The following is a 26,375-nucleotide window of genomic DNA, read 5'->3' as shown; positions in this document are numbered from 1 at the left end:
GTAAATTTCACAAATAACAGATGAAAAGAGTTGAGCTTGAAGTTGAAAGAAATTTAGTAAATTAACGTTTGCAAGATTTATTTGATGCTATACACAATCTGGATTGAAATTCACAGCTATTCCACGCGAAAACGTCAGAAGTATGATGATGCACATGTTTCTGCACATATGTGTTACTTCCATGTGTCACGCTGATATTGGAGATAGCATTTTGGATAATAATTAACTCAGTTACTCAACCTACTCATCTATAAATGGACAATCATGCATTATTTTTACTATTTTTGGTGCACTATTGTTTTATTGTTTGCTACTTCCTGTTCCCTGACCGGCCTCCTCCTGGGTGTAATCACATTTTTCATCCAACTTAAAAACCTAAGAATCCCTTCAGGTTAGAGTTCAGCCGCACAGTTTAAGTCGGGTACTTTCCACGCCATCTGTCACTCAAGGTCCAGGCTGGACGTTGAGATAAGAGGAAGTGCAGGTCAGCGAGGAGGCGTTTGAAACGGTGAAAGACAAAAGAGACCAACAGTGAAAACCTCGTAGGAGTTGGTTTCTGTGTTTGAGTTAATGCTAATGTTAGGTCGTCAGAGCCTAAATGTCGTCCAGTTTCATGCACGTTGCCTTAAAATCCCCTCCATTCGACATTAAAGCTGCATTAAGTCATATTTTTGTTAGTGACACTAAATCAAAAAAGTAAGAAATGTGAAATAACAGCCTCAAAGATTCACCTGCTCTCAGAGGAGGAAGTGTTCAACCGGCTCACACAAGCTGTTTGTACACTTCCTGTTTATCGCTAGATGCCGGAGAGGCTGAAGTGGCCGAAGAGCGTCGAACATGTAGCAGTCAAAAGACATCCAGACGTATTTTCTCAAGAGTCTGTGGACTGAATTGAACTTTACATTCGACATGTGGCCAAAAAGATGACTGCGAGTCCAGATTCCTCTGTTTCTGCTGAATGTGTAAGTAGTGAGTTGTTTGCCTAAAAGTTAGTAGTAGATGCTGATGTAGTAATAACTAATAGTTAATAAAACTATGCCTAATGCAGCTTTAGTTTCATGTTGGGGTTAAGACGATTAATGTTAAGCTCATGTGTTCTCGTCGAGGGCACATGAAGATGTTACGTGTGCACGTGATAGATTCTGCTGCACTTATTTTTAATTTTGATTTTTGATCTGGTTAATTTATGTCATGATTTGTTTTTAAAAATCCATGTAAGCTAATTTATGTCAGTTAATAAGTGTCATGCATTTGTATTTTTCTAGGCACATGCTTGAATTTTTTTTTTGCATAGTTGAATTTAGTTGATTTGTTTAGTCAGAACTTTTGTGTTTGTCACATTTTTCTGTGTTGAATGGTGTCAGTAAGATAATGTAAACACAAATCTCTATCTTTGTTTTTCCCAGTCAAGTCTATTAACTTTTATCTTAGCAGCTCATTCCCTAATATTTTGTCTGAACATGTCACATAAGCAGCCTCACAGATAATTATTTATAAATATGTACCAAGTTAAAAGATTGTTAATGAGACCTTTCAGTGGTAATGACTCTATTTAGGTCAAACAAAACATTATCTGCTGCTACGTCATCAATCAAACTCTGTATTGTCAAGATCAGGATAATTGTTCATTCATTTAATGAATCAACTTAAAATAATATTGCACAGCTGTCGGTGCTATATATGCATATGCAGACTGGATATATGAAATCAAAGCTTGCAGCCAACTATTATTATCATTATAATATTCTAGTTATTTGCAGTGTAATGTGTGTAAAGTTATAATTTATGAGGGTTCTCTCTTCAAATGTTGTTGTTTTGTCCGACCAGCAGCCCAGAATCCAAACATATTCAGTTTACTTTCACGTAATCTCACTTTTGAGAAGCTGGAAACAGGAAGTATTTCACTTTTTCTTCCTTAAAAAAATGTCTGAAACATTAATCTGGTGCAGCGAGGGGGCGGGGGGGTGCAGGGTCTCTGTATGTGGAGTTGCATGTTCTCCTTCAGTCTGCGTGGATTCACTCAAGTCTCCCATATAGTCCAAAGACATTAGATTGGGATTAGGGTAAATGAAGACTCTAAATTGACTGTACCTTGTAGGCGACGTCAGCTGGGATTGACCCCCCCCCCCCATAAGGGATAAGAAGTAGATAATCGACAATAATTGAATACTCAAAATTGTTGATTACCTTTCTGATGATTAACTAATAGAGGATACAAACCCAACTGGCTCTTAGAGCTTGATCCTGCGTGAACTCCCAGAGAACGGACTTTACACATGCTCTTAGTTATTTGCAATTATTTGTTACAAAAGGGCAACGGCGCACAATAATGCCATTGATTAAATTGTCCTCCTCTGATCGAGTGTCTGTGTGTAACCAGTGTGCGCTGGTGCACTTTATTCTGTCCCAGGGCCTTTTTTTGAGTCCTCTGCCTTTTAAAGGTCTTCTCACCTGCTCATTACAGCCTCCGAGGGCTCGTAAGTGCTAGCCGCGGTTAGCGTAGCCTTTGAGCTTGACATTCACCCCTGCTCCTCACTCCTTAACGACTCATCTATAAAAGGTGTTAGCCTTTTAGCCACAGTCACACATAAAACCCCTACTGGCCTTTTGAGTGCGGACGCATGATCAGAGTTAAACGTCGCGGTTGCCGTGGGGCTAATGGAATTTTTTTGATTTTCATTATGAGGGGTTGGCATCATTTAGCATAAATGTGCTCATTAATCATTATCACTGTTAATGACATCAGTGTTACTCCCCTTCTCATCTCATAAGTGTGTGTGTGTGTGTGTGTGTTAATGGGAGTTGAGGGTGTTTATTAGGCTGATCCTTTGCAGACGGGCTCTGCTGGACGTACCTGCTCTGTGTTGCACTAATAAGAGCAGACTAATAGCTTTGTGCGTGTACTGCAGCAGCTCTTTGATTGTGTGTGTACATGCACAAGTTTTTATGTGTGTACGGTTAATATGCCTGCTTGCTTTGATGGGTCTAGACGAGGGCGAGCAGCAGATTTCTCAGACCTAGACTGTGTTCCGTCTGTTTCCCAGGAGATGGCGACCTCTGACCCTTGTGCAAATGCCCCCCCAACCCCGCCCGAGGAGCCGGAGGCCTCCCCCGCCCCTCGCAAGAAGCGTGGGCGTCGGAAACTAGAGCGAACCAAGAGGAATAAGGGTATATAGCTTTAATGCAAAGTCATATAATTTCAAATTACATGGCTTTGTTCACATATACAACAATTCAAATTTTCAAATAAAGATTTCCAGGAAGATATATCTAACTTGCTATAAATCAAGATGCTTTAAACATAAGAACTTTCCAATCCTGACATGATGTGTGTTTTCAGAAGCACTTTCTGTCAGTTTACCTGGATAATAACCTGCTAAATAGCTTCCAGATTGCAGTGTTTGAGGGCATTTTTCTAAAATATGTATGCAGGAGCAAAGTGATGAAAACCATGACTTTACCTCCTCATTAAACCTCTTGTTAAATCTGTACAAATGGGCTATTTCCTGTAACTTCTCTTCTCCTGCAGACGAGCCAGACGACAGAAGCTGCGTCTCCCCCAAAGAGGTGAGAAGAGCAGTTGTAACCCCCCCCCCCCCCGTTTTATTTAATTCCCTTCCTAAAATGAAGCCAGCACACAGGTCTGACAGTAAAGTGCATAACGAGGTGTTTGTGTGTCAGTGTGTGCAGGGTGAGACCGGGAGGCTGCGGAGGAGGCCAGTCCCCCGGGTGACTTTCCAGGCCGGCGACCCGTACTACATCAGCAGGAGACAGAGAGACGAGTGGCTCAGCCGCTGGAAGATAGAGGTGGGAGAGAATCAGGTCTCTGTCTGTGTGAAATGATAAACGGTGACACGGAGTGAAAATGAAACGGAAGTCAGAATGAAGGAAAAACACCTCATTCCGAAACAATCAGGCTGCTGTGAAGGACGACACATATCACAATGACTTATCTGCAGAGAAGTATTTTAAGCTTTCGAACTGAATCTGTAGATGGATGCTTTGTATTATAAAGCCTCCAAAGCTCTATATAACAATCACTCTGAGAAATGAGCTCAACCTACTTACTTAGTGTTGTTTGACATCATTTAAAATGTTGTAAGGATATTATTGACTTAATATGTCCTGATTCTGTTAAGTGTTCATTTTACTCAAATTAATTGAGAAATTCAATTTTGAACATCGTTTGTACTTTGTAAAAACGAAGCTAACACTGCGAGCTAGCTAGCAACCAACCGTTTTTTTCGAATCTTTGTAGTTTGGCTTTTTTAAAGCGAATGTACTTACGTGATTCATGCCGTTCTGGGTTTGTACCCTCATGGTTGATGCACTTATTGGAAGTGGCTTTGGATAACATCGTCAGCTAAATGATGTGTAATGTAATGTGATGAATCAGCGAAAGGCTACGTCGTGACCACAAAGACCCAATCGTTCAGCAGCTGTGAGTTTCTATACGTCAATGTTTTTAAAGATCCAGACTAAAACACAGCCCCAGAGTTTTTACCATTTAACGAGGCCAGCAAAGCCTCTAAAACTTGTTTTACCGACCCTGGAACTCCAGTGTAGTGTGGATACAGAAACCTAGTAGTGTGGATGTAGCCTACTCATTCTCCAGCTGTTCAGCAAGGCAGTAATATTCTAATATCTTTGTGGTTGTTTGGCAGCCAGTTGCACATGTTGCAGAGATGGAGGGAAGGTTTTACTTTGACGTTAACAAATTCTAGATGCAAATGTCCCGAAACTGAAACCGCAAACAGGCCGGCCGCTGCCACAGGACAGTGATCCAAAGCAGATCTCAAAATCCTCCATGAACTACTTCAAGAAACACACACAGGGTGACTGAAGATCTGTGTAGATCCTAAACATGCTGTGGCTGCAAGAGAGACTCTCAGAGAGAATAATTATAATAATCAGGAAAGGGAAGGACCTGTACCTGCCATGATAACTGTTTACTCTTTCCATTTTTTTTAAGTTCATGAATTAAAAAATAACCGTGCATTTAACATTTGAAGAAAAGCTGGTTTTTAATGTGTCTTTGCTGCAGAGGTTATATTTTCTTCTTCTTCTTCTTCTCTCCTCATGTGTTTGCATACAACTCTCCACATGGATCCAATGTACTTGTTTAATCTTGAAAACACCGGAGCTCTGCTTAATCTTATGCCGCTGCCCCACCGCTTAACTCGAAGCGATCTTCCAAACATTAATACTTAACATATTCTACATTCATGTGATCTGTTCCATGTGAGTTGGCCGACTGAACTAAGAATTCAAAGATTAAACACAGGCGGGATATCTACAGGCCATGAGAAGAAGGTGTTACCAAGTACCAACTGTGGTGATTTGATTTGAAATAGCTTCTGTTATGTAATGCTGGGTTTTACTGGAAAAAAGATGTTATTAATATAAAATAATAATCAGGAACCTGCAGAAACTGCACAGTGACTCTATGCATTTCATTATCACGCATTAAGAATTTCATTAGATTTAACATTGAACATTTCAATCAGTTTTTAAGTTCTTCTTCTTCTTCTTCTTCTTCTTCTTCTTCTTCTCTAAGACTCATTAGACGTTTCCTCTGGTTCTGGACCTTTTAGTTGATCTTGGTTTGTTGGAACACACTGTCTCTCTTTTTCTCAAATGACATTTGTCTGTTTTGGTCAAAACCATTTGGGTCGAACCATAAATATTTGAAACCAAACCAACCACTGACTGAAAATGTCAACATCATACTTTGTCTCACATTGTTGTTTTCGAAAGCCGTCCTCAGCTCTGGAGAGTGCGATGTGGTCTTTCAGTTTGTTTGGCTTTTTTATTTCAACACCTGACCCAGTAACGTCCCATTAACCATAATGTGAAGTGGCTATAATCTGTACATCTGAACTAACAATTGAACATATCACTGCTTCAACGTGTAACAGGTCAAACCCACAAATATCTATCACCCAACTCAGCAGCTCCTCTCAGCTCCAGAGAGCATTCTCAAACTCATTGTTTGGGTTCTGTGGCCTAAAACTTTCACTGCTCTTGTTCACTTTGCACTTTGAAGCATGCAGCAGATTTTAGAAGGACAATAAAGCTGCTGAGCATCAAACAACACCACCTTTTCCCTCAGGGGATGGTGGAGACCAAAAGGAGAGATACAAGGGATTAAATATTGGACTAATAATCATAAAGACTACAATACAGTTTTCTATGATTGAAGTGTAAGACAGATAGTAAGAAAATAGATTAGATCACATTAATGCACATGTAAAATTGTCTTGCGCTAATATATTGACAACATAGTGGAGAAAATAAGGTGCTGTTGTGCTGTTACAAGGAGAGGTTGTGTATCTGTAGATGCAGTGTGTGTGTGTGTGTGTGTGTGTGTGTGTGTGTGTGTGTGTGTGTGTGTGTGTGTGTGTGTGTGTGTGTGTGTGTGTGTGTGTGTGTGTGGACGACATAAAACTGAAGAGACAGGATGTGTGTGTGGTCATGAACGGGTGAGAGAAAGTTAATCGGGCTGACTGTGAGACAGGTTGAATGAGACACACCGGGAGGTGAGAGTAAAGAGCGCGGCCGCAGCTTCCTCCTTCTCGTGTTTGAATTAACTGCAGTCGGTGTTTGTGAGAAATGTTCAGATTCATTTGTTTGAGGAAAGAAAAGTTCCCAACCAACAACATATGTGTATTATGTCTGATTAATTACATGGAAAACAGACAAATCATGTATGATTGAGGCATATGTGAACGCACATGAGCTCCCATTGGTCAAACTGACACCAGCTTGTCTTCAGGCTGTTGCATGTGACAGATGGAGGGAGAGAGAGAGGTAGAGAGAGGTAGAGAGAGAGGTAGAGCATGCGTGACTTCCTGTCAACACCTTATTATCATGTACTGACTCATCGCCGGCTCCCATGTGTGTTGTGACAGAAAATGAGACTGAAATGCAGGTCGCTCTGACGTCTTTATGTCAATTTGAAAGAAGGAAATACACAAAAGAGTCAAATACAGAAAGGAAGGGATGAAGGTTGTTAATATAGTGAATAGTAATAATGTAAATGAGCCACTAGGAGCAAAGAATCAAAACTAGATACAATACATGAATGTAAATACATATTAATGCACTTAAAGGACTCATTGAAGAATATCCTTTGTAACTGTGTGTATTTTAAAATAATACAGCATAAAATAGAGGCAAATAACCCAGATCGGTTTAATGTTTAATATCATATTATATTATATATGTGCATCTCTTGTTTTTATGTAAAATCTTGATGAAACAAACTTAATCTGAAAGGTAACTACAGCAAATCAAGTGAAAATGTTGGACAGTATTTCCCTATGAAATATAATGAAGTACAAGTACAAACACTAAAAAACAGACTCAACTAAACCACCTCAAGAGCTCAACACTTGAGTTAATGAACTTGAATGTTTTCCAGCCTCACAAGAGGGAAACTTCACAATAAGAACAAGGAAGAAAGATTAAAAAAAGGAGAAGAAGAGGGACAAGCAAATAAAGGAGAAGATGGAAGGTAGAAAAGAAAGGAGGGGAGGTGGGGGTGAGGGAAACACACAGTGAAAGAGAGAGCAGGAGAAATCAATGATGGAGACAGAGGTTAACCAGTTCCAGGTTTCTGCCTCTGTGTGTGTGTGTGTGTGTCCGTGAGTGTGTGTTTTCTCTCATTTGTCACTGGAACTGCAGCCAGCTGTTAACAGACCCATCTCACTGCAGTCCGAAGAAAACCTGGTCACTCCGCAAACTCTCTTTTCCATTTTGCAGGATACAAACATCTGGCGCAGTCGTTTTCTCTTTCGCGTGTAGAGTTACAGCCCGAGTGGGGGTATTGTGTGTTGTATATATTAGACGGTCTGCTTTCTTAAACTTCTCTTTGTGCCGATTGAATTAAGCGAGTCTCACACGGATCTCACACTTAGCCGGGCCCTTGTTTTGACTCGTGAACGCAGTGTTACGTTAAACTCGTGATTTCCAGACATGTCAATAAGATCTAATCAGTGATGGCTGACGTACGACTTAATAGACGTGTTTATATGAATCGGTAACTTAAAGACACCCCCGCAGAGTTATGTTTACGTTCAGCTTCTCTCCAGAGGGCAATGCGTGGGACTAACAAATATAGGCCTAACTAATAACATTTGCAACGCCAGTTTTGAGTTTACGAGTTATCAAGATAATTTGGCTTCACTTTTGAGAAGCTCTCTCGTCGTCCATCCTTTATTTACAGTCGGTGGTTCCGCCTCAACGCTCTTAACTGTCCCGTCTGCGGGAAATGGTTATTCGGCTTTAAGTGAGGAACTGGTGGAGACCAAACTAGCAGCAAAAGACTTTTTAGCTTCAGGCCAGAAATGGATAATCCTGTGTCTGCTGAGGTTTTAAAATATGTGTAAATGTTTTCTAACATTTTTGCTCTCACCAATATCATGAGGCAGTATTACATGGGAGTTGTGTGTCTGGCTGGGTGCCCCCTGGTGGCCAAAACGAGTGGAGGAGCCTTTCCTGGTCTCATGAAAACAATCATTGTGGCTTTGATTCCAAAACACAGTTCACAGACATGATGTCAGCTTGGCTTTATTTTTCTTTCTGTAACCCAAGAGTCTCATGTGACTCTGTGTACAACTGCATTTCACAGTAATGTGTACGTGTCGGTGTCGGTGTGCACGTGTGTGTCGTGGTGTGTGTCGTTGTGTGTGTGATTGCGAGGTCCTGACCCTAACACATCCTATTGCCTTGTCAACCATGAGGCTTACGTAACCTTTGACCCCAGTGCATGAACACACCTCTTATACACATCAGCCCATATGTGTGTGTGTATGTGTGTGTGTGTGTGTGTGTTAATCACCCTTTAACTCCAGGGCTACCAGACATTAGTGTGCTCTCTCTCTTTCTCTGTGTGTGTGTGTGACGTGAAAGTTCACCTAAACATCTGTTAGGTGAAGAAGCTAGTAAATCACACTCTTCCCTGCCGGCCAATCAGCAGAGAGGGAGCGGGTGAGGACGACCTGAGGGTTTGAGTGAAGCTGAGGAGACGCAGAGAGGGAAAGTGTAGGAGGAGGAGGAGGTGAGACAGAGAGAGAGAGAGAGAGAGAGAGAGAGACAGACAAAGAAAATGAAGGAGAGAAAGAGATCCAGGGAGGAAGGGTTACAGTTGCAGAGCTGTCATGTCCGGTCTGTAAGTGATTTCATATTTTTTCTCTTGCGTGTGTGCACGTGTTGCAGAGTTTGCACCTGTGTGTGTGTGTGTGAAGAAATGTGTGAAGAAACACAAAGTTATACAAGTTATTTTTGTTGGCAGAATGTTTTTTCGTGGCAAGTTTATTTTTGAGGGATAAACATCTGACAGAAGAGAGTTTGGTTGGATCTAAATATTATGTTTATTTTCTGTTTACGTGTTTACCTTGTACTGTTTACATAACATGTTTGTCACCTTTGGACAACTCCCTGTTTCCATGTTGGTCTTGTCTAAATATATCAACTTTTTTGGCCCCTGACATCTTACAAGGCAAAATAAGTTTGTTTGTATAGCAGCTAAACCAGCTAATTCAAAACATAGATAAAAAACACATGGAAACAGGATATAAAGGTTAATATTTATAAATAGGATTCAAAAGAGTAAAATAAACATAAAACAGGAGATTCAGAATTTTCAGTCAAGGCTTTTATTCTTCTTTTAATCGTCTTGAGACCCGTTAAACTTCTTGCTGGGGCCCCAACCAGTGTTTTTGAAAGCATAAATTTTTTGTGCATTTTGGTTTTGAATGAAAAGTCTTTGGAAAGCAGTTGAGTCACCCTCATGAAAACGTAGAGATTAGCTTGAAAAAGCTGAAAAACTTTATGTTTCTGCACGTTAAGTTTTTAAAAAACACTAAATAGTCTAAATAGTTTAGTCTGAGTAAATATTTGCATTAAATGACAATTATGAAACCTTTTATTGTATTATTTGCAAGAGTCTTTGGGCTGAAATATGTCAAATGAACAAGCCACTGAAGTATTATGTCCATATAGGTTAACATCAGGTTTGTTTATAGTTTGATTTTATTAACACAATCACTATTTATTAGAGCTTTAAAAGCATTTTGGACTCTTTTTGTAAGAGTCCAAAACCCGATCACCGATTATTTCCCTGCAGGGTTGAAATCAGCTTCTTCTCCTGAAACACACATCAGACGTTGTTCGGTCACTTTCATCCCAAGAGACCTCAGGGGAGCTTCACTGAAACCCACTGCTTGTGTTTCTTTAACATGTCCCACGGCTGCGATCAATGCTAATCAAAGAGCCGTCACTTGACCATGTGAGAGAGGCTGTTAACTGCTATGTCGGGTTCATCTCCAGGTCAGGGTCAGTCACGCTCATAAAGGGGGCGGGGTTTAAGAAATGGCTCATTGGCTAGGTCAGAGGGTGAGGGGTCGGAGGTCAAGGGGGTGGCACAAGGAGTGAAAACACTGACCAGGCCATGGGGTACGATAAAGTTCAAAGATGTAACTCACAACATTACAGCCTCTCTGTGTCCTTCCCCCCCCCCCCGCCTTTATTTGTCCCCTCACATGACAACACACATCCTCGAGTGTTTCTGTTGTTGTTGTTGACCTGAGAGCATCTGCACACTTGAGTTTTCTGTGACAATACGAAGCAGTTCCATAGATCACCCCCGAAACAACACAGAGGTGACAACTATTATCCTAAAAAATACAGGTACATTACCAGACCATTAATAGCTTCTATTCATCAATTAACTTTCTAAAAGTGCAATAAAATGTAATAATAATAGTAATAGTGGTAATAAACCTTTATTTCTGTAGCATTTATCTAATCAAGGTTACAAAGTGCTTTACAAAACACATGGGGATAAAACAACACAAGGCAAAACCAGACAAAACTAAAATAAGGAAGATAACACAAATTAAAACTTTAAAAACAAACCACACCTTTTAAAACCAGTTAAAATTCAGGCATTAAGAGGCTTTCCTATAAAAAATATGTTTTAAAGAAATGATTTAAAAACAGGTAAAGTGCAGGAAAGTCTAATCTCCTCAGGCAAGGAGTTCCAGAGTAAAGCCTGGTCATCCTCAGTTACCAGCCTTGACTTATAGAAAATACTAGTGTTGTGATAGATCGTAGATTACGTCTTGGAGTGTGGGGAGTTAGTAGCTCTGTAATGTAACCGGGGGTCAGACCGTGCTGAGCTTCAAAAGTTGTTAAAATAATCCTAAAATCAATCCTAAATTCAACTGGCAGTCCATAAAACTTTTACAGTCAACTAATCCTCTGCCACATGTTCAATATCTTCAGACTGACAGTAATGAACCAGAGCAGCAGGTTTCAGTTCATTTCAGAGTGTTGCTCTCCAGCAGATGAAAACACACTCGTGTGTGAGCGGTGACTCGTCCTCTGAAACCTCCCTGACGGACGCTTCAATCTGCCGATGTTGCCGGGCAACCCACACACTTTCTTCCTGTAAGCGGGAGTTAGGTCGACATCTCTTAGCAACAGGAGCAAGGTCCAAGTCGTGTGAAGAGGAGATTCAGTCCGGGATGCTTAATGAAACCATCACGTCTCCTCCACAACAAAGTTTAGATCAGATGAAGGTGGAAATCAAATTAATACATTTGGTCCTGGACGTGACAAACATTTCTACAAACATTTCTACTACATTCCTGCTTTGTCTCCAAGTAGTTTGAATAAGAATAATACAGGAGATATTAGTTAATAAGTAACTTAACACCAAGGTTAATTAATATTCATTAAGTAAGAGTTCACAAATGTGCAATAAATGCAGCATTAAAACTGTAAAATGATGCTAATTTTAAAGCTAATTACTCACAAACAAAACATTAGTTTACAGTTGTTGGTTCACAGCAAACTTCAGCATTTTATCTTAACAATCCATCAAACTGCATTTGTTTGAGTTCAGTTTGTGTTTTTTTTATTATGTGAAACTGTTTTCCAAGATCTTTCCAAACATACTACATCACTTAGGATGCTAAATGCTAAATGCTAAATGCTAAATGCTAAAGTCGTGGTATGGATGTGGGACACACTGACACACTGGAAGGAAGAATTCAGACTTTTGATTCAAGAGTTACCAGATGTTTTAGAATTCAGTGACGACATGTGGAGTTCCCCTTACAGTGCATGTGCACGTGCACCTGTGTGTGTGTGTGTGTGTGTGTGTGTGTGTGTGTGTGTGTGTGTGTGTGTGTGTGTGTGTGTGTGTGTGTGTGTGTGTGTGTGTGTGGTCGGTATATGATCCGTGTAACAGGCTGATTTGGACTTTATGAGGTCAGGGGTCAACAGGAGCAGGGAGGAGTGACCTCCTCTCACTTTGGGGTCAAACCGAGGAGAGAAGTGTCACAACCGGACACCCTCACTTTTACTGTCTCCTCAACTTTAATTTATGTCGCGTCGTCATCTCTCCGCCTCCTTCACCTCTCACGCTCTCCCTCTCTTTTTCTACATGAATGTGTTTCTACCTCAAACTGTTTCACACGTTCATTTAACGGTTTCAGAGTAGAAACCTACATTTTCTGTTAAAAACAAACAGGGAACGATGTTTGTAGGTCATGGAAATGCTCTGAAGGAGTCGTGGGATTTAACGTCCGGGCCACAGTGACGTTCCTGCAGAGTCGTAACCAGTGAGGTCATGATTAGTTTGGATTTGGTCTTTGAAGCTGCACTGGACTTCTTATTCCACAACACTTCATAGCTTTTTATTTCATGTGCTGCTCTGTCATTTGTCTCTTTGAACAATGGTACGTGTTGTATTACCAGAGGTGGAACGTCACCAAAGCCTATTGCTGTCACACCAGAAAGAGAAAGAAAGAAACTTGAAAGTTTATTGTTACAACGGGATGTTTTTCACATTTTCACATTATATTTTTATGCTATTACGACGACAAACTTAAAGGAAATATATGTATAATTAAAAATTCCCTCAGTAGAGCACACACCTCAACCAAGGCCCAACAAATTCCGCACACTCATAGAAATCAGTTCTCTAAATAACCCTGATCTATAAATCATTCCATGGGAAATTTGTGAAGATGCTCGTAAATCTCGTTATGTAAAGAGGGTGGGAAAAAAAATCCTGTATCTGCCCCCTGATCTGGATCCACGTCAAAATTGATGGAATTCCTTCTCGGCCTGCGTCTCCTCCTTCCACCAAGTTCTGTGTAAATCCATCCGGTAGTTTTTGTGAAATCCTGCTGACAAACAAACAAACAAAGCATTAAAAACCGGGATGAAAGCTCCTCGGTGGAGGTAATAGAGGAGAAAATCTGAAAACTTCACCGCCTGCAGTCTCTCCTTCTCTTCCTGTCACCCATCAAACACGCTCCACTTTCCTTCTCTCCGTCCGTATTGTATTCCCTCAGTTTTATATCATAATCCCATTTACTCTCCCTCTGCTTCCACTCCCTCACTCTCTCTCGCTCCTTCCTGAGCTGAACCCGTTGAACTGCCTCCCCACCGCACCCTTTCTCCTCGCTCACTTCCTGTTTAGAGGAACAATTAAAGGATTGTTGCCACAGACCCCTGGGGCCCGAGCGCCGAGGCCTTGATCTCCGAACAGCCACCACATCGACTGCAGAGATCCACATAAAACATCAACCGCAGGAGACCTCCTTAAATGACAGTGTTCGCCTGGACAGTCCAACAGGAGGAAAACAAAAAGGAGCCGAGTCACTGGACACTGAGAAATGATCAGCAGCAACTTTAAACTTATAGAGACATCATCCTTTACAGATGGATTCGCCCAGAATATATTTACAGAAGAGTCATGGTCAACTTTTAGACTCTCAGGAGGGGCCGTGGCTCGGGAGGTGGAGTGGGTTGCCCACTACTCGAAAGTCAGTAGTTCGATCCCCGTCCGCATTCCAAAATGTCCTCGGGTCGATATAAACACTGACCATTTACCATTAAACATTTAAAAATGACAGATATGATGCTGATTGACTGGTGTTGCCTGTGGGAATAATCATTACATGACCTGATCACACAAGATTGTTTGTTGATGGATGTCGTGCTCATATTAATATTCAACTTACGTCCATAAACTTTAAATAACTACTACTATTACTGTCAGTATTTCTTATAGTACTTATAGTAACAATATAATGGCATTTCTTTGAATATTAAAAATCAAATCAAGCTCAGTCAGCGTCTTTTGTTGCATTTTGTCCCCCGAGCTTTCTCAAGTCATCCCTCTACTCTTTACTCTAGATTTGAATTCTTTCCCAAATACATTTTAAAAAATGCTCATCAAAAGTCAAATAGCAAAATCCACTGTAAACATTGTGCGGTTTTTCAGTGTCAAACATTTGTATGACTAATCCTTTATCTACTCATAAGAACTCTCGTGGAGGAGGTTCTGAACGTGGAGGCGTTTTCCCCAAAGGAAAATCTGACAGAGACTCGGCCTTAAATGGAGAATCCTGTCGACTGTGCTGGGAAATCTGACTTTGTGTCGAAGTTAGGAACATTTTTTTCCTTGTAATTATGCACAGATATGGTCAAAAAGTCTGTTCCCACAGTAAGAGGCCACAGAACAGAGAAGATACCCACCACTGAAAATGGCAGGGAAACTCCATTTGAAGTCTATGTGTAACTTTGTTTGTTATTTTTATTCATTTTAGTACCATTATTGTCTTAACTTGGTTTTAACTATAGAACAATAAATACACAAAACAACAAATCTGAACACAAACGAACAGAATATCCTACAAAAAATCAGAATACTCATCTTCATCTCTTTGCTCGCCATGTGACGATGTTTGTCTGCGTGTGTCCGTCGCAGGCGGAGCGGCGGGCGTACAGAGAGGCAGAGATGAGCATGATGGACGAACTGACAGAGGCCGACTTTCGGAAAGAGGAGGAACCGGCCAGCCCAGCGCCTCCGCCTTCACAACAGCACACGGACCCCGCGTCCCCCACAGTCGCCGTGACGCCGGAGCCGGTCGCCAGGGGAGACCAGGCCACACCCAATGAGGTAGAGTACCAGGTACGTCAGCCAATGGTTGAGGCCATGTCTGAAAAAAAAAACATTTTAAAGAATGACAGACAAACGAGGGCTGAAGCTGCTGCTGCTACGATACCACTGCTCACATTACACCTCCTGTGAAGATGAGAGCTTCCTCTCTCTCGCTCTCTTATTTCCTGATACCGGTCCATCTCATAAAATATTTCCATCTCAGGAAATAACCTCTTGTGCTGATTTAATGCAAATTTGCACGGAAACGAGACACAGCTCAAAGCAACGTGTGTCTAATGAAGGAAAAACCATTATGTTGTGCTTTTGTACTAAAAACTTTTGGTTATACTTATATATATATATACTATATATACTTATCTGCTGTTTTATTTTGTGTTTTCAAAATAAGGGGAATAACTCGGACGTTATTTTCATGTTGCAGAAATCCAGGCCTGTCATACTTTCAAGTTTCTAGTCCTTGGCTGAAACATAAAATATCTTTCCTGTTAAGAAACTCACAGTTATCGTCTTACAAACAGAGCATGAAACCTCAAACTTGGCTTGTGGTTCCTTTGTGTGTGTGTGTGTGTGTGTGCCTGTGTGTGTGTGTGTACGTGCGCTAACAGGATGGCCGGGGCTTTGGCATCGGCACGCTGGTGTTCGGGAAGCTGCGAGGTTTCTCATGGTGGCCCGGCAGGATCGTCTCCTGGTGGATGAGCGGCCGGAGTCGAGCCGCCGACGGCACCCGCTGGGTCATGTGGTTCGGCGACGGCAAATTCTCTGTGGTGAGTGCGAGTCGCTTCGGGGTGAAATGGATCGGATGCAGGTTCAGCAGCTGCAAAATTATCAGGCAATTCTTATCAAGGCCTCAAACACCATCACCCAAAAAAGTCCAACCACAGATAAGAGGTCTGTTCTTATTCTATCTGTCATCGTGTCTGTGTTTTGCAGGTTTGTGTGGAGAAGCTGATGCTGCTGAGCTCTTTCTCATCTGCCTTCCACCAGCCCACCTACAACAAACAGTCCATGTACAGGAAAGCCATCTTCGAGGCTCTGCAGGTAATCAACCCCGTCATTAAACCTCTGCCTCTTAATGTCAGGGAGTGTGTGTGTGTGTGTGTGTGTGGTTTTGTGTCATTCTGCACTCATCATGCATTTCTGTGGATGGAATAAACATCTCAAAGACATAAGTATACATGTGTAGGTCTAAAGGTCGTATTTTACTCATTCTTCTCTTATGTAACGTTGCTGTTTTGCATATGTGGAGGTGGTTTTTTCTTCCAGCTCCGTCCCAACTTTACACGTGGTGACACGTAGGTATATTAGTATAAATCAATTATTTTAAGGAAATGTTTGGTCCAATATATCTTTATCTCTTAGTACAGAGCACATGGTCACTTACAGACTCTGTGGCACCCATTGGTTTGATATTATAAACAAGCGGTGCACCTATATTTGAATTTCGTGCTTGTTTTGTTTTGAGGTGGCCAGTGTGCGGGCGGGGAGGCCAGTCCCTTCCTGTGATGCGAGCGATGATGCCGACGGCGTGGACATTCAGACCAGACAGATGATAGAGTGGGCAATGACCGGCTTCCTGCCCAAAGGTCCACAGTCACTGGAACCTCCAGAAGGTGACTAGCTCCTCATCATCCCAAACACACAATGACACACCCGCGCTAAAACACACACACGTGTAAATTATACTTTGCCGTTACACAGAGGAGCAGAATCCATACAAAGAGGTGTACCCGGAGATGTGGGCGGAGCCTGAGGCAGCGTACACGCCTCCGCCTGCGAAGAAACCGCGCAAGAACCTCGCCGAGAAAGCAAAGATCCGAGAAGTGATCGACGAGGGGACCAGAGGTGAACAGACACAGAACATTTTAACTGAAACCCATTATTCTTTAATATATATATATGTGTGTGAAGTGATTACTTTTTCTAATTTGTTGTGTTTTTGCAGAGAGACTCATATGCGAGATCAAAAAGAAAACCAGGAATATAGAAGGTAAAAAAGCCCCTGAAAGTATCTGAAGTGTTAAGTGATGTATTTACTTTATATTATACTGTATTTATGTATAATTGTGTCTAGCCTCCAAATTCTAACTGTGGTATTAAGTGATAATGACATGACAAACATAATGGTTTAATAATGTTGAATATTAAGACATTAAAAAACTCTTAAAACTAAGATTAAAACTCTTCTTTAATTGTTTGAAATACGGCATCATTTTAAAATGTCATTACCCTTTATATGAAACTCTCTTCTCGGGTTAATAAAATATAATTTAATTTCATCATCTGGGAGCTTTTAAATAAACAGTTTAACTAATTCTCATTCAGGATCATTTGAGGATTTTTTTTTATTGGTTATTATTGAATTATCCTTAAAGTCAGTTGTTCCTGTTTGTGTTTCAGACGATTAGCGACGATTAAAAACAGCAGAATAATTTACTGTTTGAGTGGGGGGGGGGGGGGTTGTGATTCAGTCCTGTTAGTGATTTTAAGTGCGTTATGTTTACCTTTTCCCTCAGCAGCTGTGAAAGTTGTGTATTTACCACATCTTGAAAATGTTTGAGTTTGTGTGTCTGCCTTTGCTCAGATATCTGTATTTCCTGCGGGAGCCTCAACGTCTCCCTGGAGCATCCTCTCTTTTCAGGAGCCATGTGTCAGGGTTGCAAAGTAAGAACTCACCCAGCTTTTGCTCCTTTCAATTATTGAAACTGGTAAATAATTCAATATTATCCTTAATTACTGTTTGGTCGTCCTGACAGAACTCCTTCCTGGAGTGTGCCTACCAGTACGATGACGACGGCTACCAGTCCTACTGCACCATCTGCTGTGGAGGCAGGGAAGTGCTCATGTGTGGCAACAACAACTGCTGTAGGTCAGTACAGGACCGTGTGCACTGCGGTCAGAACTCGGTCGCTCCTCTTTGTGGCTCGGACGAGGTTTTGGATTTCACATGAAGAAAAACAATTTACCCACAAACATGACACATGAAGGCCGAGTCAGCCTGTGTACGTGGACCAGGTTTATTTATGAGAATACAGAGTAAACTGTTGATTTAGGCTTCAAGGCTCCTCTGACTTCATCGCTGCAAATACTTCACATATCAGGTGTCACAATAACAAAACTTCCAATTAACTTTAAAAGTGCTGAGACACACAGAGCTGCCAGCTCGATTGTGGACGTGTCCTGACAGGGAACTTTAAACTATTGAGAGGAAACAAATAAAAATGAGCCACAGCAGCAGGTTAAGACGAGTCAGATCATATTTAACTCACAAATAGACAGGGTTATATATATATATATATATATATATGATATATATATGATGTGCCTCTTTGATTTGGTTCAAACAAACTCCTTCCACCTTCTTCCAAGGAGACAAACCACAGGTCTGTGGGAGTAGATATGATCATTTCAGCACAACCTGAACAGGAAGTGGACGAGAACTAAAAGACAACAAGCGGTCATTTCTTTAATTTATCCAAACCACAAGGGAAACCTGATGAATCCCCCCCCCACCCCCCCACCCCATGTGTGTGCAGGTGTTTCTGTGTGGAGTGTGTGGATCTGCTGGTCGGAGCCGGCTCAGCAGCGATAGCCATCAAAGAAGACCCCTGGAACTGTTACATGTGTGGCCCCCGCAACACCCACGGGTTACTGCGGCGACGGGACGACTGGCCCTGCAGACTCCAGCACTTCTTCGCCAACAACCACGAACAGGACTTCGTAAGATAATACAGATAATACGTATCAAACAATTGTGATTATATATATATATATAAAGAATAGCTGTTATAGTATTAGTGAATATGCTCTGAAATATAGAACGTCACCTCTTCTTCTTCTTCACTCTCTATTCCAGGAGCCAGCCAAGTTGTATCCTCCAGTGGCGGCGGAGAAGAGACAGCCAATCAGAGTCCTCTCTCTGTTTGACGGCATTGCCACAGGTAAATAAACACGTTGGCGGGAACTAGCAATTAATTCACTATTAATAGGCAACGTCAGTCAGTCTGGAGCGGGGGGGGGGGGCTGCTGGGAAATGTCTTCTTCAGACATTCATGCTCCAGAGATAATGATTCCTAATGACTCTATTAATCCCCTGACTTCTCCTCTAGCGCCACCATGAGGTTTACATTTGTGGATGGAACACATTAATGTCTCCCTTCGGCATGAATCTCAATTTCTTTGGTTTATAACGTTACACTCGATCAGCGTTGTCATTCTGAGCACGTCAGCGTTTTGCTTCAAGAGCCACAAAGTTTCCCACAGAGCCGCCAGCCGGGCTCCAGACTCCTAGTTTAAGTTTTTCAACTTGTTTAAACCTAATAACTTTACTCGATAAAATGTCAGAAAATACAGAAAAACATCCAACACAAGTTCCCAGAGCTCAAGGTGATGTCTTCAAATCGTTGTTTCTGTCAGACTAAACAGGGCAGAGGCCGAAAGAGGCTAAATACGTATTTATATTCGTCTTCTCTGGTAAATGACTGAAACGATCAACCCATTACTCAGGTCTGCTGGTGCTGAGGGATTTGGGCATCCAGATCGACAAGTATGTGGCGTCTGAGGTGTGTGAAGACTCCATTACTGTCGGCCTGGTACGACACCACGGACGCATCATGTACGTGGGAGACATTCGCAACGTAACCCGCAAACATGTAGGTGACATTCTCCTCGTCGACAAATAATGGTCATCTGAGATTTGTGGATATTCAGACACGATGCATTTAAAGCAACACTATGACTTGTGTTTGTTGTGACTCGTGTTGTGTTGTATCCGTCAGATTGACGAGTGGGGACCTTTTGATCTGGTGATAGGAGGAAGCCCCTGTAACGACCTCTCCATAGTCAACCCTGCACGCAAAGGCCTTTACGGTACGAAGCGATCTTGGGTCACAAGGTCTTTCCGTTGTCGTTGTTTTTTACTTATCACCACAAAGGCTTTCTCTCTTTTCCTCCTGCAGAGGGAACTGGCCGGTTGTTTTTTGAGTTTTACCGACTGCTGCACGAGGCGCGACCGAAGCCCGGCGACGAGCGGCCGTTCTTCTGGCTGTTTGAGAACGTGGTCGCGATGGGAGTCAGCGACAAACGGGACATCTCTCGCTTTTTAGAGGTGCGGTGAACAAGCCAAATGAAGTACAGCTACAAAAACACACACATTTAAATACCGACTCAGCTGAAGCGGGTTGCACAAACAGAGGAGTGTGACATTCGGAGGAGTCTCCCACGGAAGATGTTCATGTTCAGTGAAACAGTAACGTAACCCTGTCGTCTGTCTGCAGTCTAATCCAATAATGATCGACGCCAAGGAAGTCTCGGCCGCGCACCGCGCTCGCTATTTCTGGGGCAACCTGCCAGGCATGTCCAGGTGATACAAACCTACAAACACAAACACACAATAAAAAACATTGGAACACAACTTTCTACTTTTTAGTTTGTTCACCTTCATTTCCTTGTGGCAGACCCCTGGCAGCCATGGTGAATGACAGGCTGGACCTACAGGAGTGCCTCGAGCATGGGCGCCATGCCAAGGTAACCACCTGGGTGTGTGTGTGCGTGTGTGAGAGATTATTATCATTATGCCATCTAACTTTTTAACTCTTTTTAAGTCACAAATTACAGCTTATAATTAAACATAAAGAGTGTAAATGTGCAGCATCTAAAAATGTCTTGTACATATGAAAATAGAAAAAGGGGGAAATGTCTTTCGGGTTTTTCTACTTTCAGAAGCGTTTCCCTTTGTCGACTCTATATATGAATATATATATATATATTTCTACTGTTGTACTTTTTCTCTACTTTTGTTTTTTTGTTTTTAATGCTTCATATGAATCCTCCGAATCTTCAAAGCTGGTGCACAAACAGCATGTGTGTGTCTGTGTTTGTGATGTGTTTGGCTCTGGATGGTAATTCTAGTTTGAGAAGTTGCGTACGATAACGACACGCTCCAACTCTGTGAAGCAGGGGAAAGACGAGCATTTCCCCGTCTACATGGACAACAAGGAGGACATCCTCTGGTGCACGGAGATGGAGAGGTACGGTGGTGTGTGTGTGTGTTACGTCTCTAATGAGTGATTTATAAAAAAGGTAACTTTTATAAACTTCATCTTCAATCAATAGGAGAATTGGATGCATGAAGGAAATCTGTAGCTCTTAAACATTTGATTACAACCACCAATCTCGTGAAAGTCAAATACCTGAATCTCCCGTGTGTCTCCAGGGTGTTCGGTTTCCCCGTCCACTACACCGACGTGTCCAACATGAGTCGTCTGGCCAGGCAAAGGCTGCTGGGACGTTCCTGGAGCGTCCCCGTCATCAGGCACCTCTTCGCCCCACTCAAGGAGTTCTTCGCCTGCAACTAGTTACACACCAACTCTCTCTCTCTCTTTCTGTCATGCACACACACACACACATGCGTACACACATAAACATCATGTAATGACAAACACACAACTACAACTACACACTGTATACAGATTGTACATGAAGGTTGGCTGACACAGGATGACCAGACACACACACACTAACACACACACAGACACACACACACACACACACACACACACACACACACATACACACACACACACACACACACACACACACACACACACCTGTAGGCCACTGGCTGACCTTAGTCCCCTGGTGCTACCTTCCATTGATTTACGCCAATGACTGATAATAAAGATGGACGCCGCGTCTCCACTTCCTCCTACTTAACAAACATTTATCCAAAATATGCCGAATATGTGCTGGTGCTGCCATCTTGAGCTTTTTGTGTCATTTTGAGCCGGATGGGGGGGTGGAGCTGCCATATCAAGACGTTTTGGTTTCCCCTTTGAGAGCTGTGGGGTTTTCCATCTTTATAAACAGTCATTGATTTACACAAACTGGTGCAGGGTCTCTGTACTGTAAATCTTCACACACGAACTTCCTGTCCAACCTTGAAATTGATGTCTTCTGGCTTTACTCTGTGGTGGCAGCTGGAGTTCAAACCTCCAGGGGGCGCTAAAGCTAACACAAGACGCCCTGACTTTTCTTTTGTTTTTAAATACAGTAACGCTCTGAACACATCAACACACCAATGATTTTCCTCTGAACCATAACTGTATTCATGTGTAGTGACAGTGCTGCTGGTATATTACAGTGCAACAAACACAAATATATACAAAAACAAACAAACACACACACACACGCACACGCACACTCCAGTTAATGCTCATGGTGCTGGTCAGGCAGTGATAAGAGTCCTAATGGTGCCACTTTAATACAACACTTTTACAGTCCTTGGTGCTTTTAGACACTGAACAGTCTCTGGTTGTTTCAGTCGCTGCAGTTTTGTTTCCCAACCCGAGTCAAACTAAACGATTATTCGCAGGTAGATGCAACGCCAGGTGATCGTGAGGCTTCAGGATACATTGATTTGTCAGATCTGGTGTGAAAGAACTGGCAGGACAGTTTCCCAAAGAGATTAGGACTCAATCAGACTCTTCTTCTTGGAGGAAACGCTGCTCTGGAAGTAAAAACCTCAGGGATCGAGGTAAACGACGGGTTTTTCTGGTAAAGTAGCGTCGAAAAATGTTTAAACCTTCACCTGAGGAAGACGAATTCCAGCTGAAATGTGGTCAGTGATACCGGCAAAGTTTATTTGTATATAAACATTTAAACAACGAGACAATGCAAAGTGATTTACATTCAAATATAACAACAAGAAAATACCTAAATAAACTAGAAGGTCCGAATGCTAACGCCCTAGCTCACCTCACCAATCTGCATCCTATCGATCCAATTCGTTTTCATACTCAAATATACACGAGGCATATTCTTCATATCGTCATGAAAACACTTTTAAAGTAACGTCAGAGGTGAGATTGAAGTAGGAAAGTCTCTGACGTGTTGGAATATTGTGAACATAATGAAGACAAAGAATGAAATCATCAGCTTTTATTAGGTTTTCACACTACTATTGAATATGGGGATATTTAGGCAGTGGTTGTATATTAAGTTGAGTTAATTGCTGTGAAATACTGTAGCATTTTAACGATGGGTATTTTACCTTGTGTTTATTTTATGCTGTACACGTGCTGTTGGGTTGCATTTCTTTACTGTTGCTCCAACGACTGTGATGTTCATCTTAATGCTGCAAATTTGGAATGATACTGTTTGTGAACGTAGCAGAGGTTTCTCACATTAGGTCTCACAGCTAACAACAGTTTGGAGTTTTTTATCGTCTGCATTCATTTAGTCCCAGTGAACGTCCCTGGAGACGTCACCAGGTGGTGGTAGATGATAAGGAAAACTTACTGGGATCATTGCATTAGGCTGGGAGTGACTACCCTGCATCTCAACCCAAAACCCAGCTACTGTGAAGTGTAAATATCAGGTCATTAGTTCTGTAGCAGCTTGTTTTTACCCATCAGGAGCACGGCTTGAATTTTGTCTGCCACATTCTGCAGATTATTTATTCATCTTATCTTTGTGACCTTGACTTTACTCTATTTAAAGTCTGCTTTCTAGATTTTCTTTCTAGAAATTGCTTTTTATTTTAGTGGTTTTTGAATTTTGAAATCTTTTACCTGCAGTAGTCAAACAATGGCCCTTCAACAAAAAATGAATTGTGGTTAAAAATGTGAACATCTAAAAAATAAAACGACAATTAGTATCTTGGTTGTTTTAGCTTGTTGTCAGACACAAAAACAATGAAATCAAATATTAAAAAACAGATTTACATCTCTGTATTTCTGGCCATGCTTATAACACTATTGAACAAAGTTTCTGGATTTTAAAATCAAAACTATTAGACGTGTTTTGCAATCAAAAATATTTTAATCTTTGGCTCTGTCAATAAGGTTTAACTCATCCTCTGAGATTATTCTTGAAGAGCAGCTTTCAAACTAAATTCCAGTTTGCAAAGTGTAGGTCCTGAACACGTATTTATCTCCTGCGCCTCAGCTCCAGTGTTGTCGTCCTGCGTGACTTGAAGTTAAAACCTCGACTTTGCTTCGTAGGGATCAAAACTCTGCAGCGACGTCCAGTGAAACCAGAGACGGACCTTTACTTTGTAGACTCTCTGCTGGTTTTCTACTTCCTGTGACTGAAACAGACAGCCCTGAATAAATAACAGATACTTCCTCACACAACACAGATGCAACTGTTCAACCTCTTTTATGCCCAATGCATGCTGGGAGGATCTCAGCCCCTTCGTGACCTTGAACGGGCATAGGCAGGTAAACAATAAGGAGATGATACACACCTTAACGCCATGTGTACGCGTCACTGCACACAGTTGTGTGTTTTATTCAGACAGGGCTGTCATCACTTTCAGTCTGGTGCTTCTGGTCCTCAGACGACCAACAATCCTTTTCTCCCAGGAAGCCTTCTGATCCTCTGACCTTCCTCAGATACCAGCTAACGACTGGACACACACACACACACACACACACACACACAGACACACAAATACACAGTAACACAAAACAACAGTAAACCAGCAGGTTCAAAATGTTTTCCCGACAAGTTTACTCTCCGCTTTTACAACCAACAGTCTGGTGCTTTTTAAACTTTGCTCTTTTTTACAGTGCTCTTGCAGGTCTCTCATACACACACACAGACACACACACACACACACACACACAAACAAACACACACTCACACACAAACACACACACATTTTGCTACAAATATGGTGCAGACATTCACGCTTTTCCTTTCTCTGCAACACACGCCACCAACACACACACACACATACAAGCATACACACTGTGGATTTGCCGGCTGCCTGTTGCCATCAGGCTTCCCACGGCACCACCGGGTGTGACATCACCACCCCGCGTCGCTTGGTGCTCACAACCCCTACCCGGTCCCCCCCCCCCGCCCCCCCACACTGAAATCCCTCCCCCTCCCCTCCCACCTCACCCCCCCAGGTGCTGCATGTCAGTCAGTCAGTGTAATCTCTGATTTCATGTTAGATTAGGGAGTAAAGATAATAAAAATAATGGTAATAATATTACAATAATAATCTGTTATCGTGTGTGTGTACTGTTCCAGGTTGGTGCTCAGTTCAGTTCAGTCTCAGCCTGTAGAGCGGAGAGAGGGAGGCTCGAGAAAGCATATATTACAGTTAGTATAGTGACTTGTTCTATTGTATCCAAGGAGGCAATGAAGAAATGGTTGTTTTAAGCGATGAGCCAAAGGACAGTCGCTCTCAAACAGGAGATGAGCTGAAGTGATGTCGGATTCCCTGGAAAATTGGTGAAAAGGTCAAAAAATGCCTCGGAATTAAAGAAGTTAAATAATCTGTGGATCCAAAGCTCAGTCCAGATTTACACCAAAATGGAATGGGGTCTTTCTTGGCCCGTGTCCCGTCCTTCTACCTTCGTTTTGTGTAATTCTGCTGACAAACAAACCAAGAGGTAAAAATATAACCTCCTTGCAATAAGATATAAAATGATCCTGTGGTGTCTCTTCCCTCTTTTAACTTGTATTTAAAAAGTTTGAATTTGGAAAAGTAAACTTTCCTGAAACAGGGACAACAAACCCAGAATCCCAGTTGTGAACCACTGGCTTCTTTTCATCAGATTTGTCTGCAGCGGTCACTTCAGTGTGTGTCTGTTTTGAGAGCGCAGTTCGGTCAGAAGCGTGAGGGATGGAGTCGATATCTCTAAATGATAGGTGACACGGTGATGGTGTTTATGTTCGCCTACATCGACAGCTGTTAGGTTGAGTGATGCGCTGTTTTAAACACTGATACACAAACGAATACACACAAATACACACTGTTACTGACACACAGAGACACACGCACAACACGTACACACACACAATGCTGTGGCGCATGCAGACACTCATCTCATGGACTAAATGAAAGATGAGCTTTTCGGAAAAAAAGGAGGAACTGGTGGTGTTTCAAAAGGTGCTAAAATTTTATCTGAAAATAAGAAAAATATATTGTTAGGAATATAAATCAAGTTTGTCTTTACAATGACTGTATTTAAGTTTGTCGTAGTAATGAAAAGGCACTATTATTATTTTACTCTTGTATGAATATGAACTAATTAAAAAAGCATTTTAACTTTGTACTTGAACAATGTAAGAAATGAACCGTGAATAAAAAAAAAAGGACTGTTTCTTGTGATCCAGCCTGAAATGCTGCTTGTTTTTCAACTGTGTGTGTGTGTGTGTGAGAGTGAGTGTGAGTGTGAGAGTGAGTGCGAGTGTGTGTGTCAGTGAGAAATATAATAACCTGTCAAGTCAAAACTTAATTTAAGTTCCTAACATCTAATCTAACTGGTGGATGTCAGTTCTCTCCTCAGACTCTGCTGTGGATCAGCAAGGATTGTGAGAGATGAGGGGTACTCAGCTGCAACACGACACTTCACCACTAGATGTCACTAAATCC

The 26,375-nt window shown here is 41.8% G+C and overlaps 1 protein-coding gene across 9 annotated transcripts in view; it reads left to right on the top strand.

Annotated features, from left to right (window-relative positions):
* Nucleotides 1–21,389, top strand: part of dnmt3aa (DNA (cytosine-5-)-methyltransferase 3 alpha a) — a 36,752-nt gene extending 15,363 nt beyond the window's left edge. For 4 of the 9 annotated variants that reach the window (XM_034580299.1, XM_034580290.1, XM_034580292.1 and 1 more), the window contains 20 exons: nucleotides 3,045–3,168; nucleotides 3,530–3,567; nucleotides 3,682–3,807; nucleotides 14,792–14,995; nucleotides 15,592–15,750; nucleotides 15,917–16,024; nucleotides 16,449–16,596; nucleotides 16,685–16,828; nucleotides 16,929–16,973; nucleotides 17,568–17,647; nucleotides 17,740–17,852; nucleotides 18,520–18,703; nucleotides 18,840–18,924; nucleotides 19,490–19,635; nucleotides 19,762–19,852; nucleotides 19,942–20,090; nucleotides 20,260–20,345; nucleotides 20,440–20,509; nucleotides 20,894–21,012; nucleotides 21,198–21,339. In XM_034580299.1, the coding sequence (XP_034436190.1) occupies nucleotides 3,045–3,168; nucleotides 3,530–3,567; nucleotides 3,682–3,807; nucleotides 14,792–14,995; nucleotides 15,592–15,750; nucleotides 15,917–16,024; nucleotides 16,449–16,596; nucleotides 16,685–16,828; nucleotides 16,929–16,973; nucleotides 17,568–17,647; nucleotides 17,740–17,852; nucleotides 18,520–18,703; nucleotides 18,840–18,924; nucleotides 19,490–19,635; nucleotides 19,762–19,852; nucleotides 19,942–20,090; nucleotides 20,260–20,345; nucleotides 20,440–20,509; nucleotides 20,894–21,012; nucleotides 21,198–21,339 (2,361 nt within the window). Of the gene's footprint in view, nucleotides 1–810; nucleotides 963–3,044; nucleotides 3,169–3,529; nucleotides 3,568–3,681; nucleotides 3,808–14,791; nucleotides 14,996–15,591; nucleotides 15,751–15,916; nucleotides 16,025–16,448; nucleotides 16,597–16,684; nucleotides 16,829–16,928; nucleotides 16,974–17,567; nucleotides 17,648–17,739; nucleotides 17,853–18,519; nucleotides 18,704–18,839; nucleotides 18,925–19,489; nucleotides 19,636–19,761; nucleotides 19,853–19,941; nucleotides 20,091–20,259; nucleotides 20,346–20,439; nucleotides 20,510–20,893; nucleotides 21,013–21,197 lie in introns of those variants that run through there. The other 5 variants (XM_034580296.1, XM_034580295.1, XM_034580293.1 and 2 more) reach the window with 5 other exon arrangements.
* The last annotated feature ends 4,986 nt before the right edge of the window (nucleotides 21,390–26,375 follow it).

Source organism: Hippoglossus hippoglossus, chromosome 24 (assembly GCF_009819705.1).
Source record: "Hippoglossus hippoglossus isolate fHipHip1 chromosome 24, fHipHip1.pri, whole genome shotgun sequence".
NCBI classification, from domain to species: Eukaryota; Metazoa; Chordata; class Actinopteri; order Pleuronectiformes; family Pleuronectidae; genus Hippoglossus; species Hippoglossus hippoglossus.
Note: the sequence above shows the minus strand (reverse complement) of the source record. Positions and strands in the feature narration are given on the sequence as shown.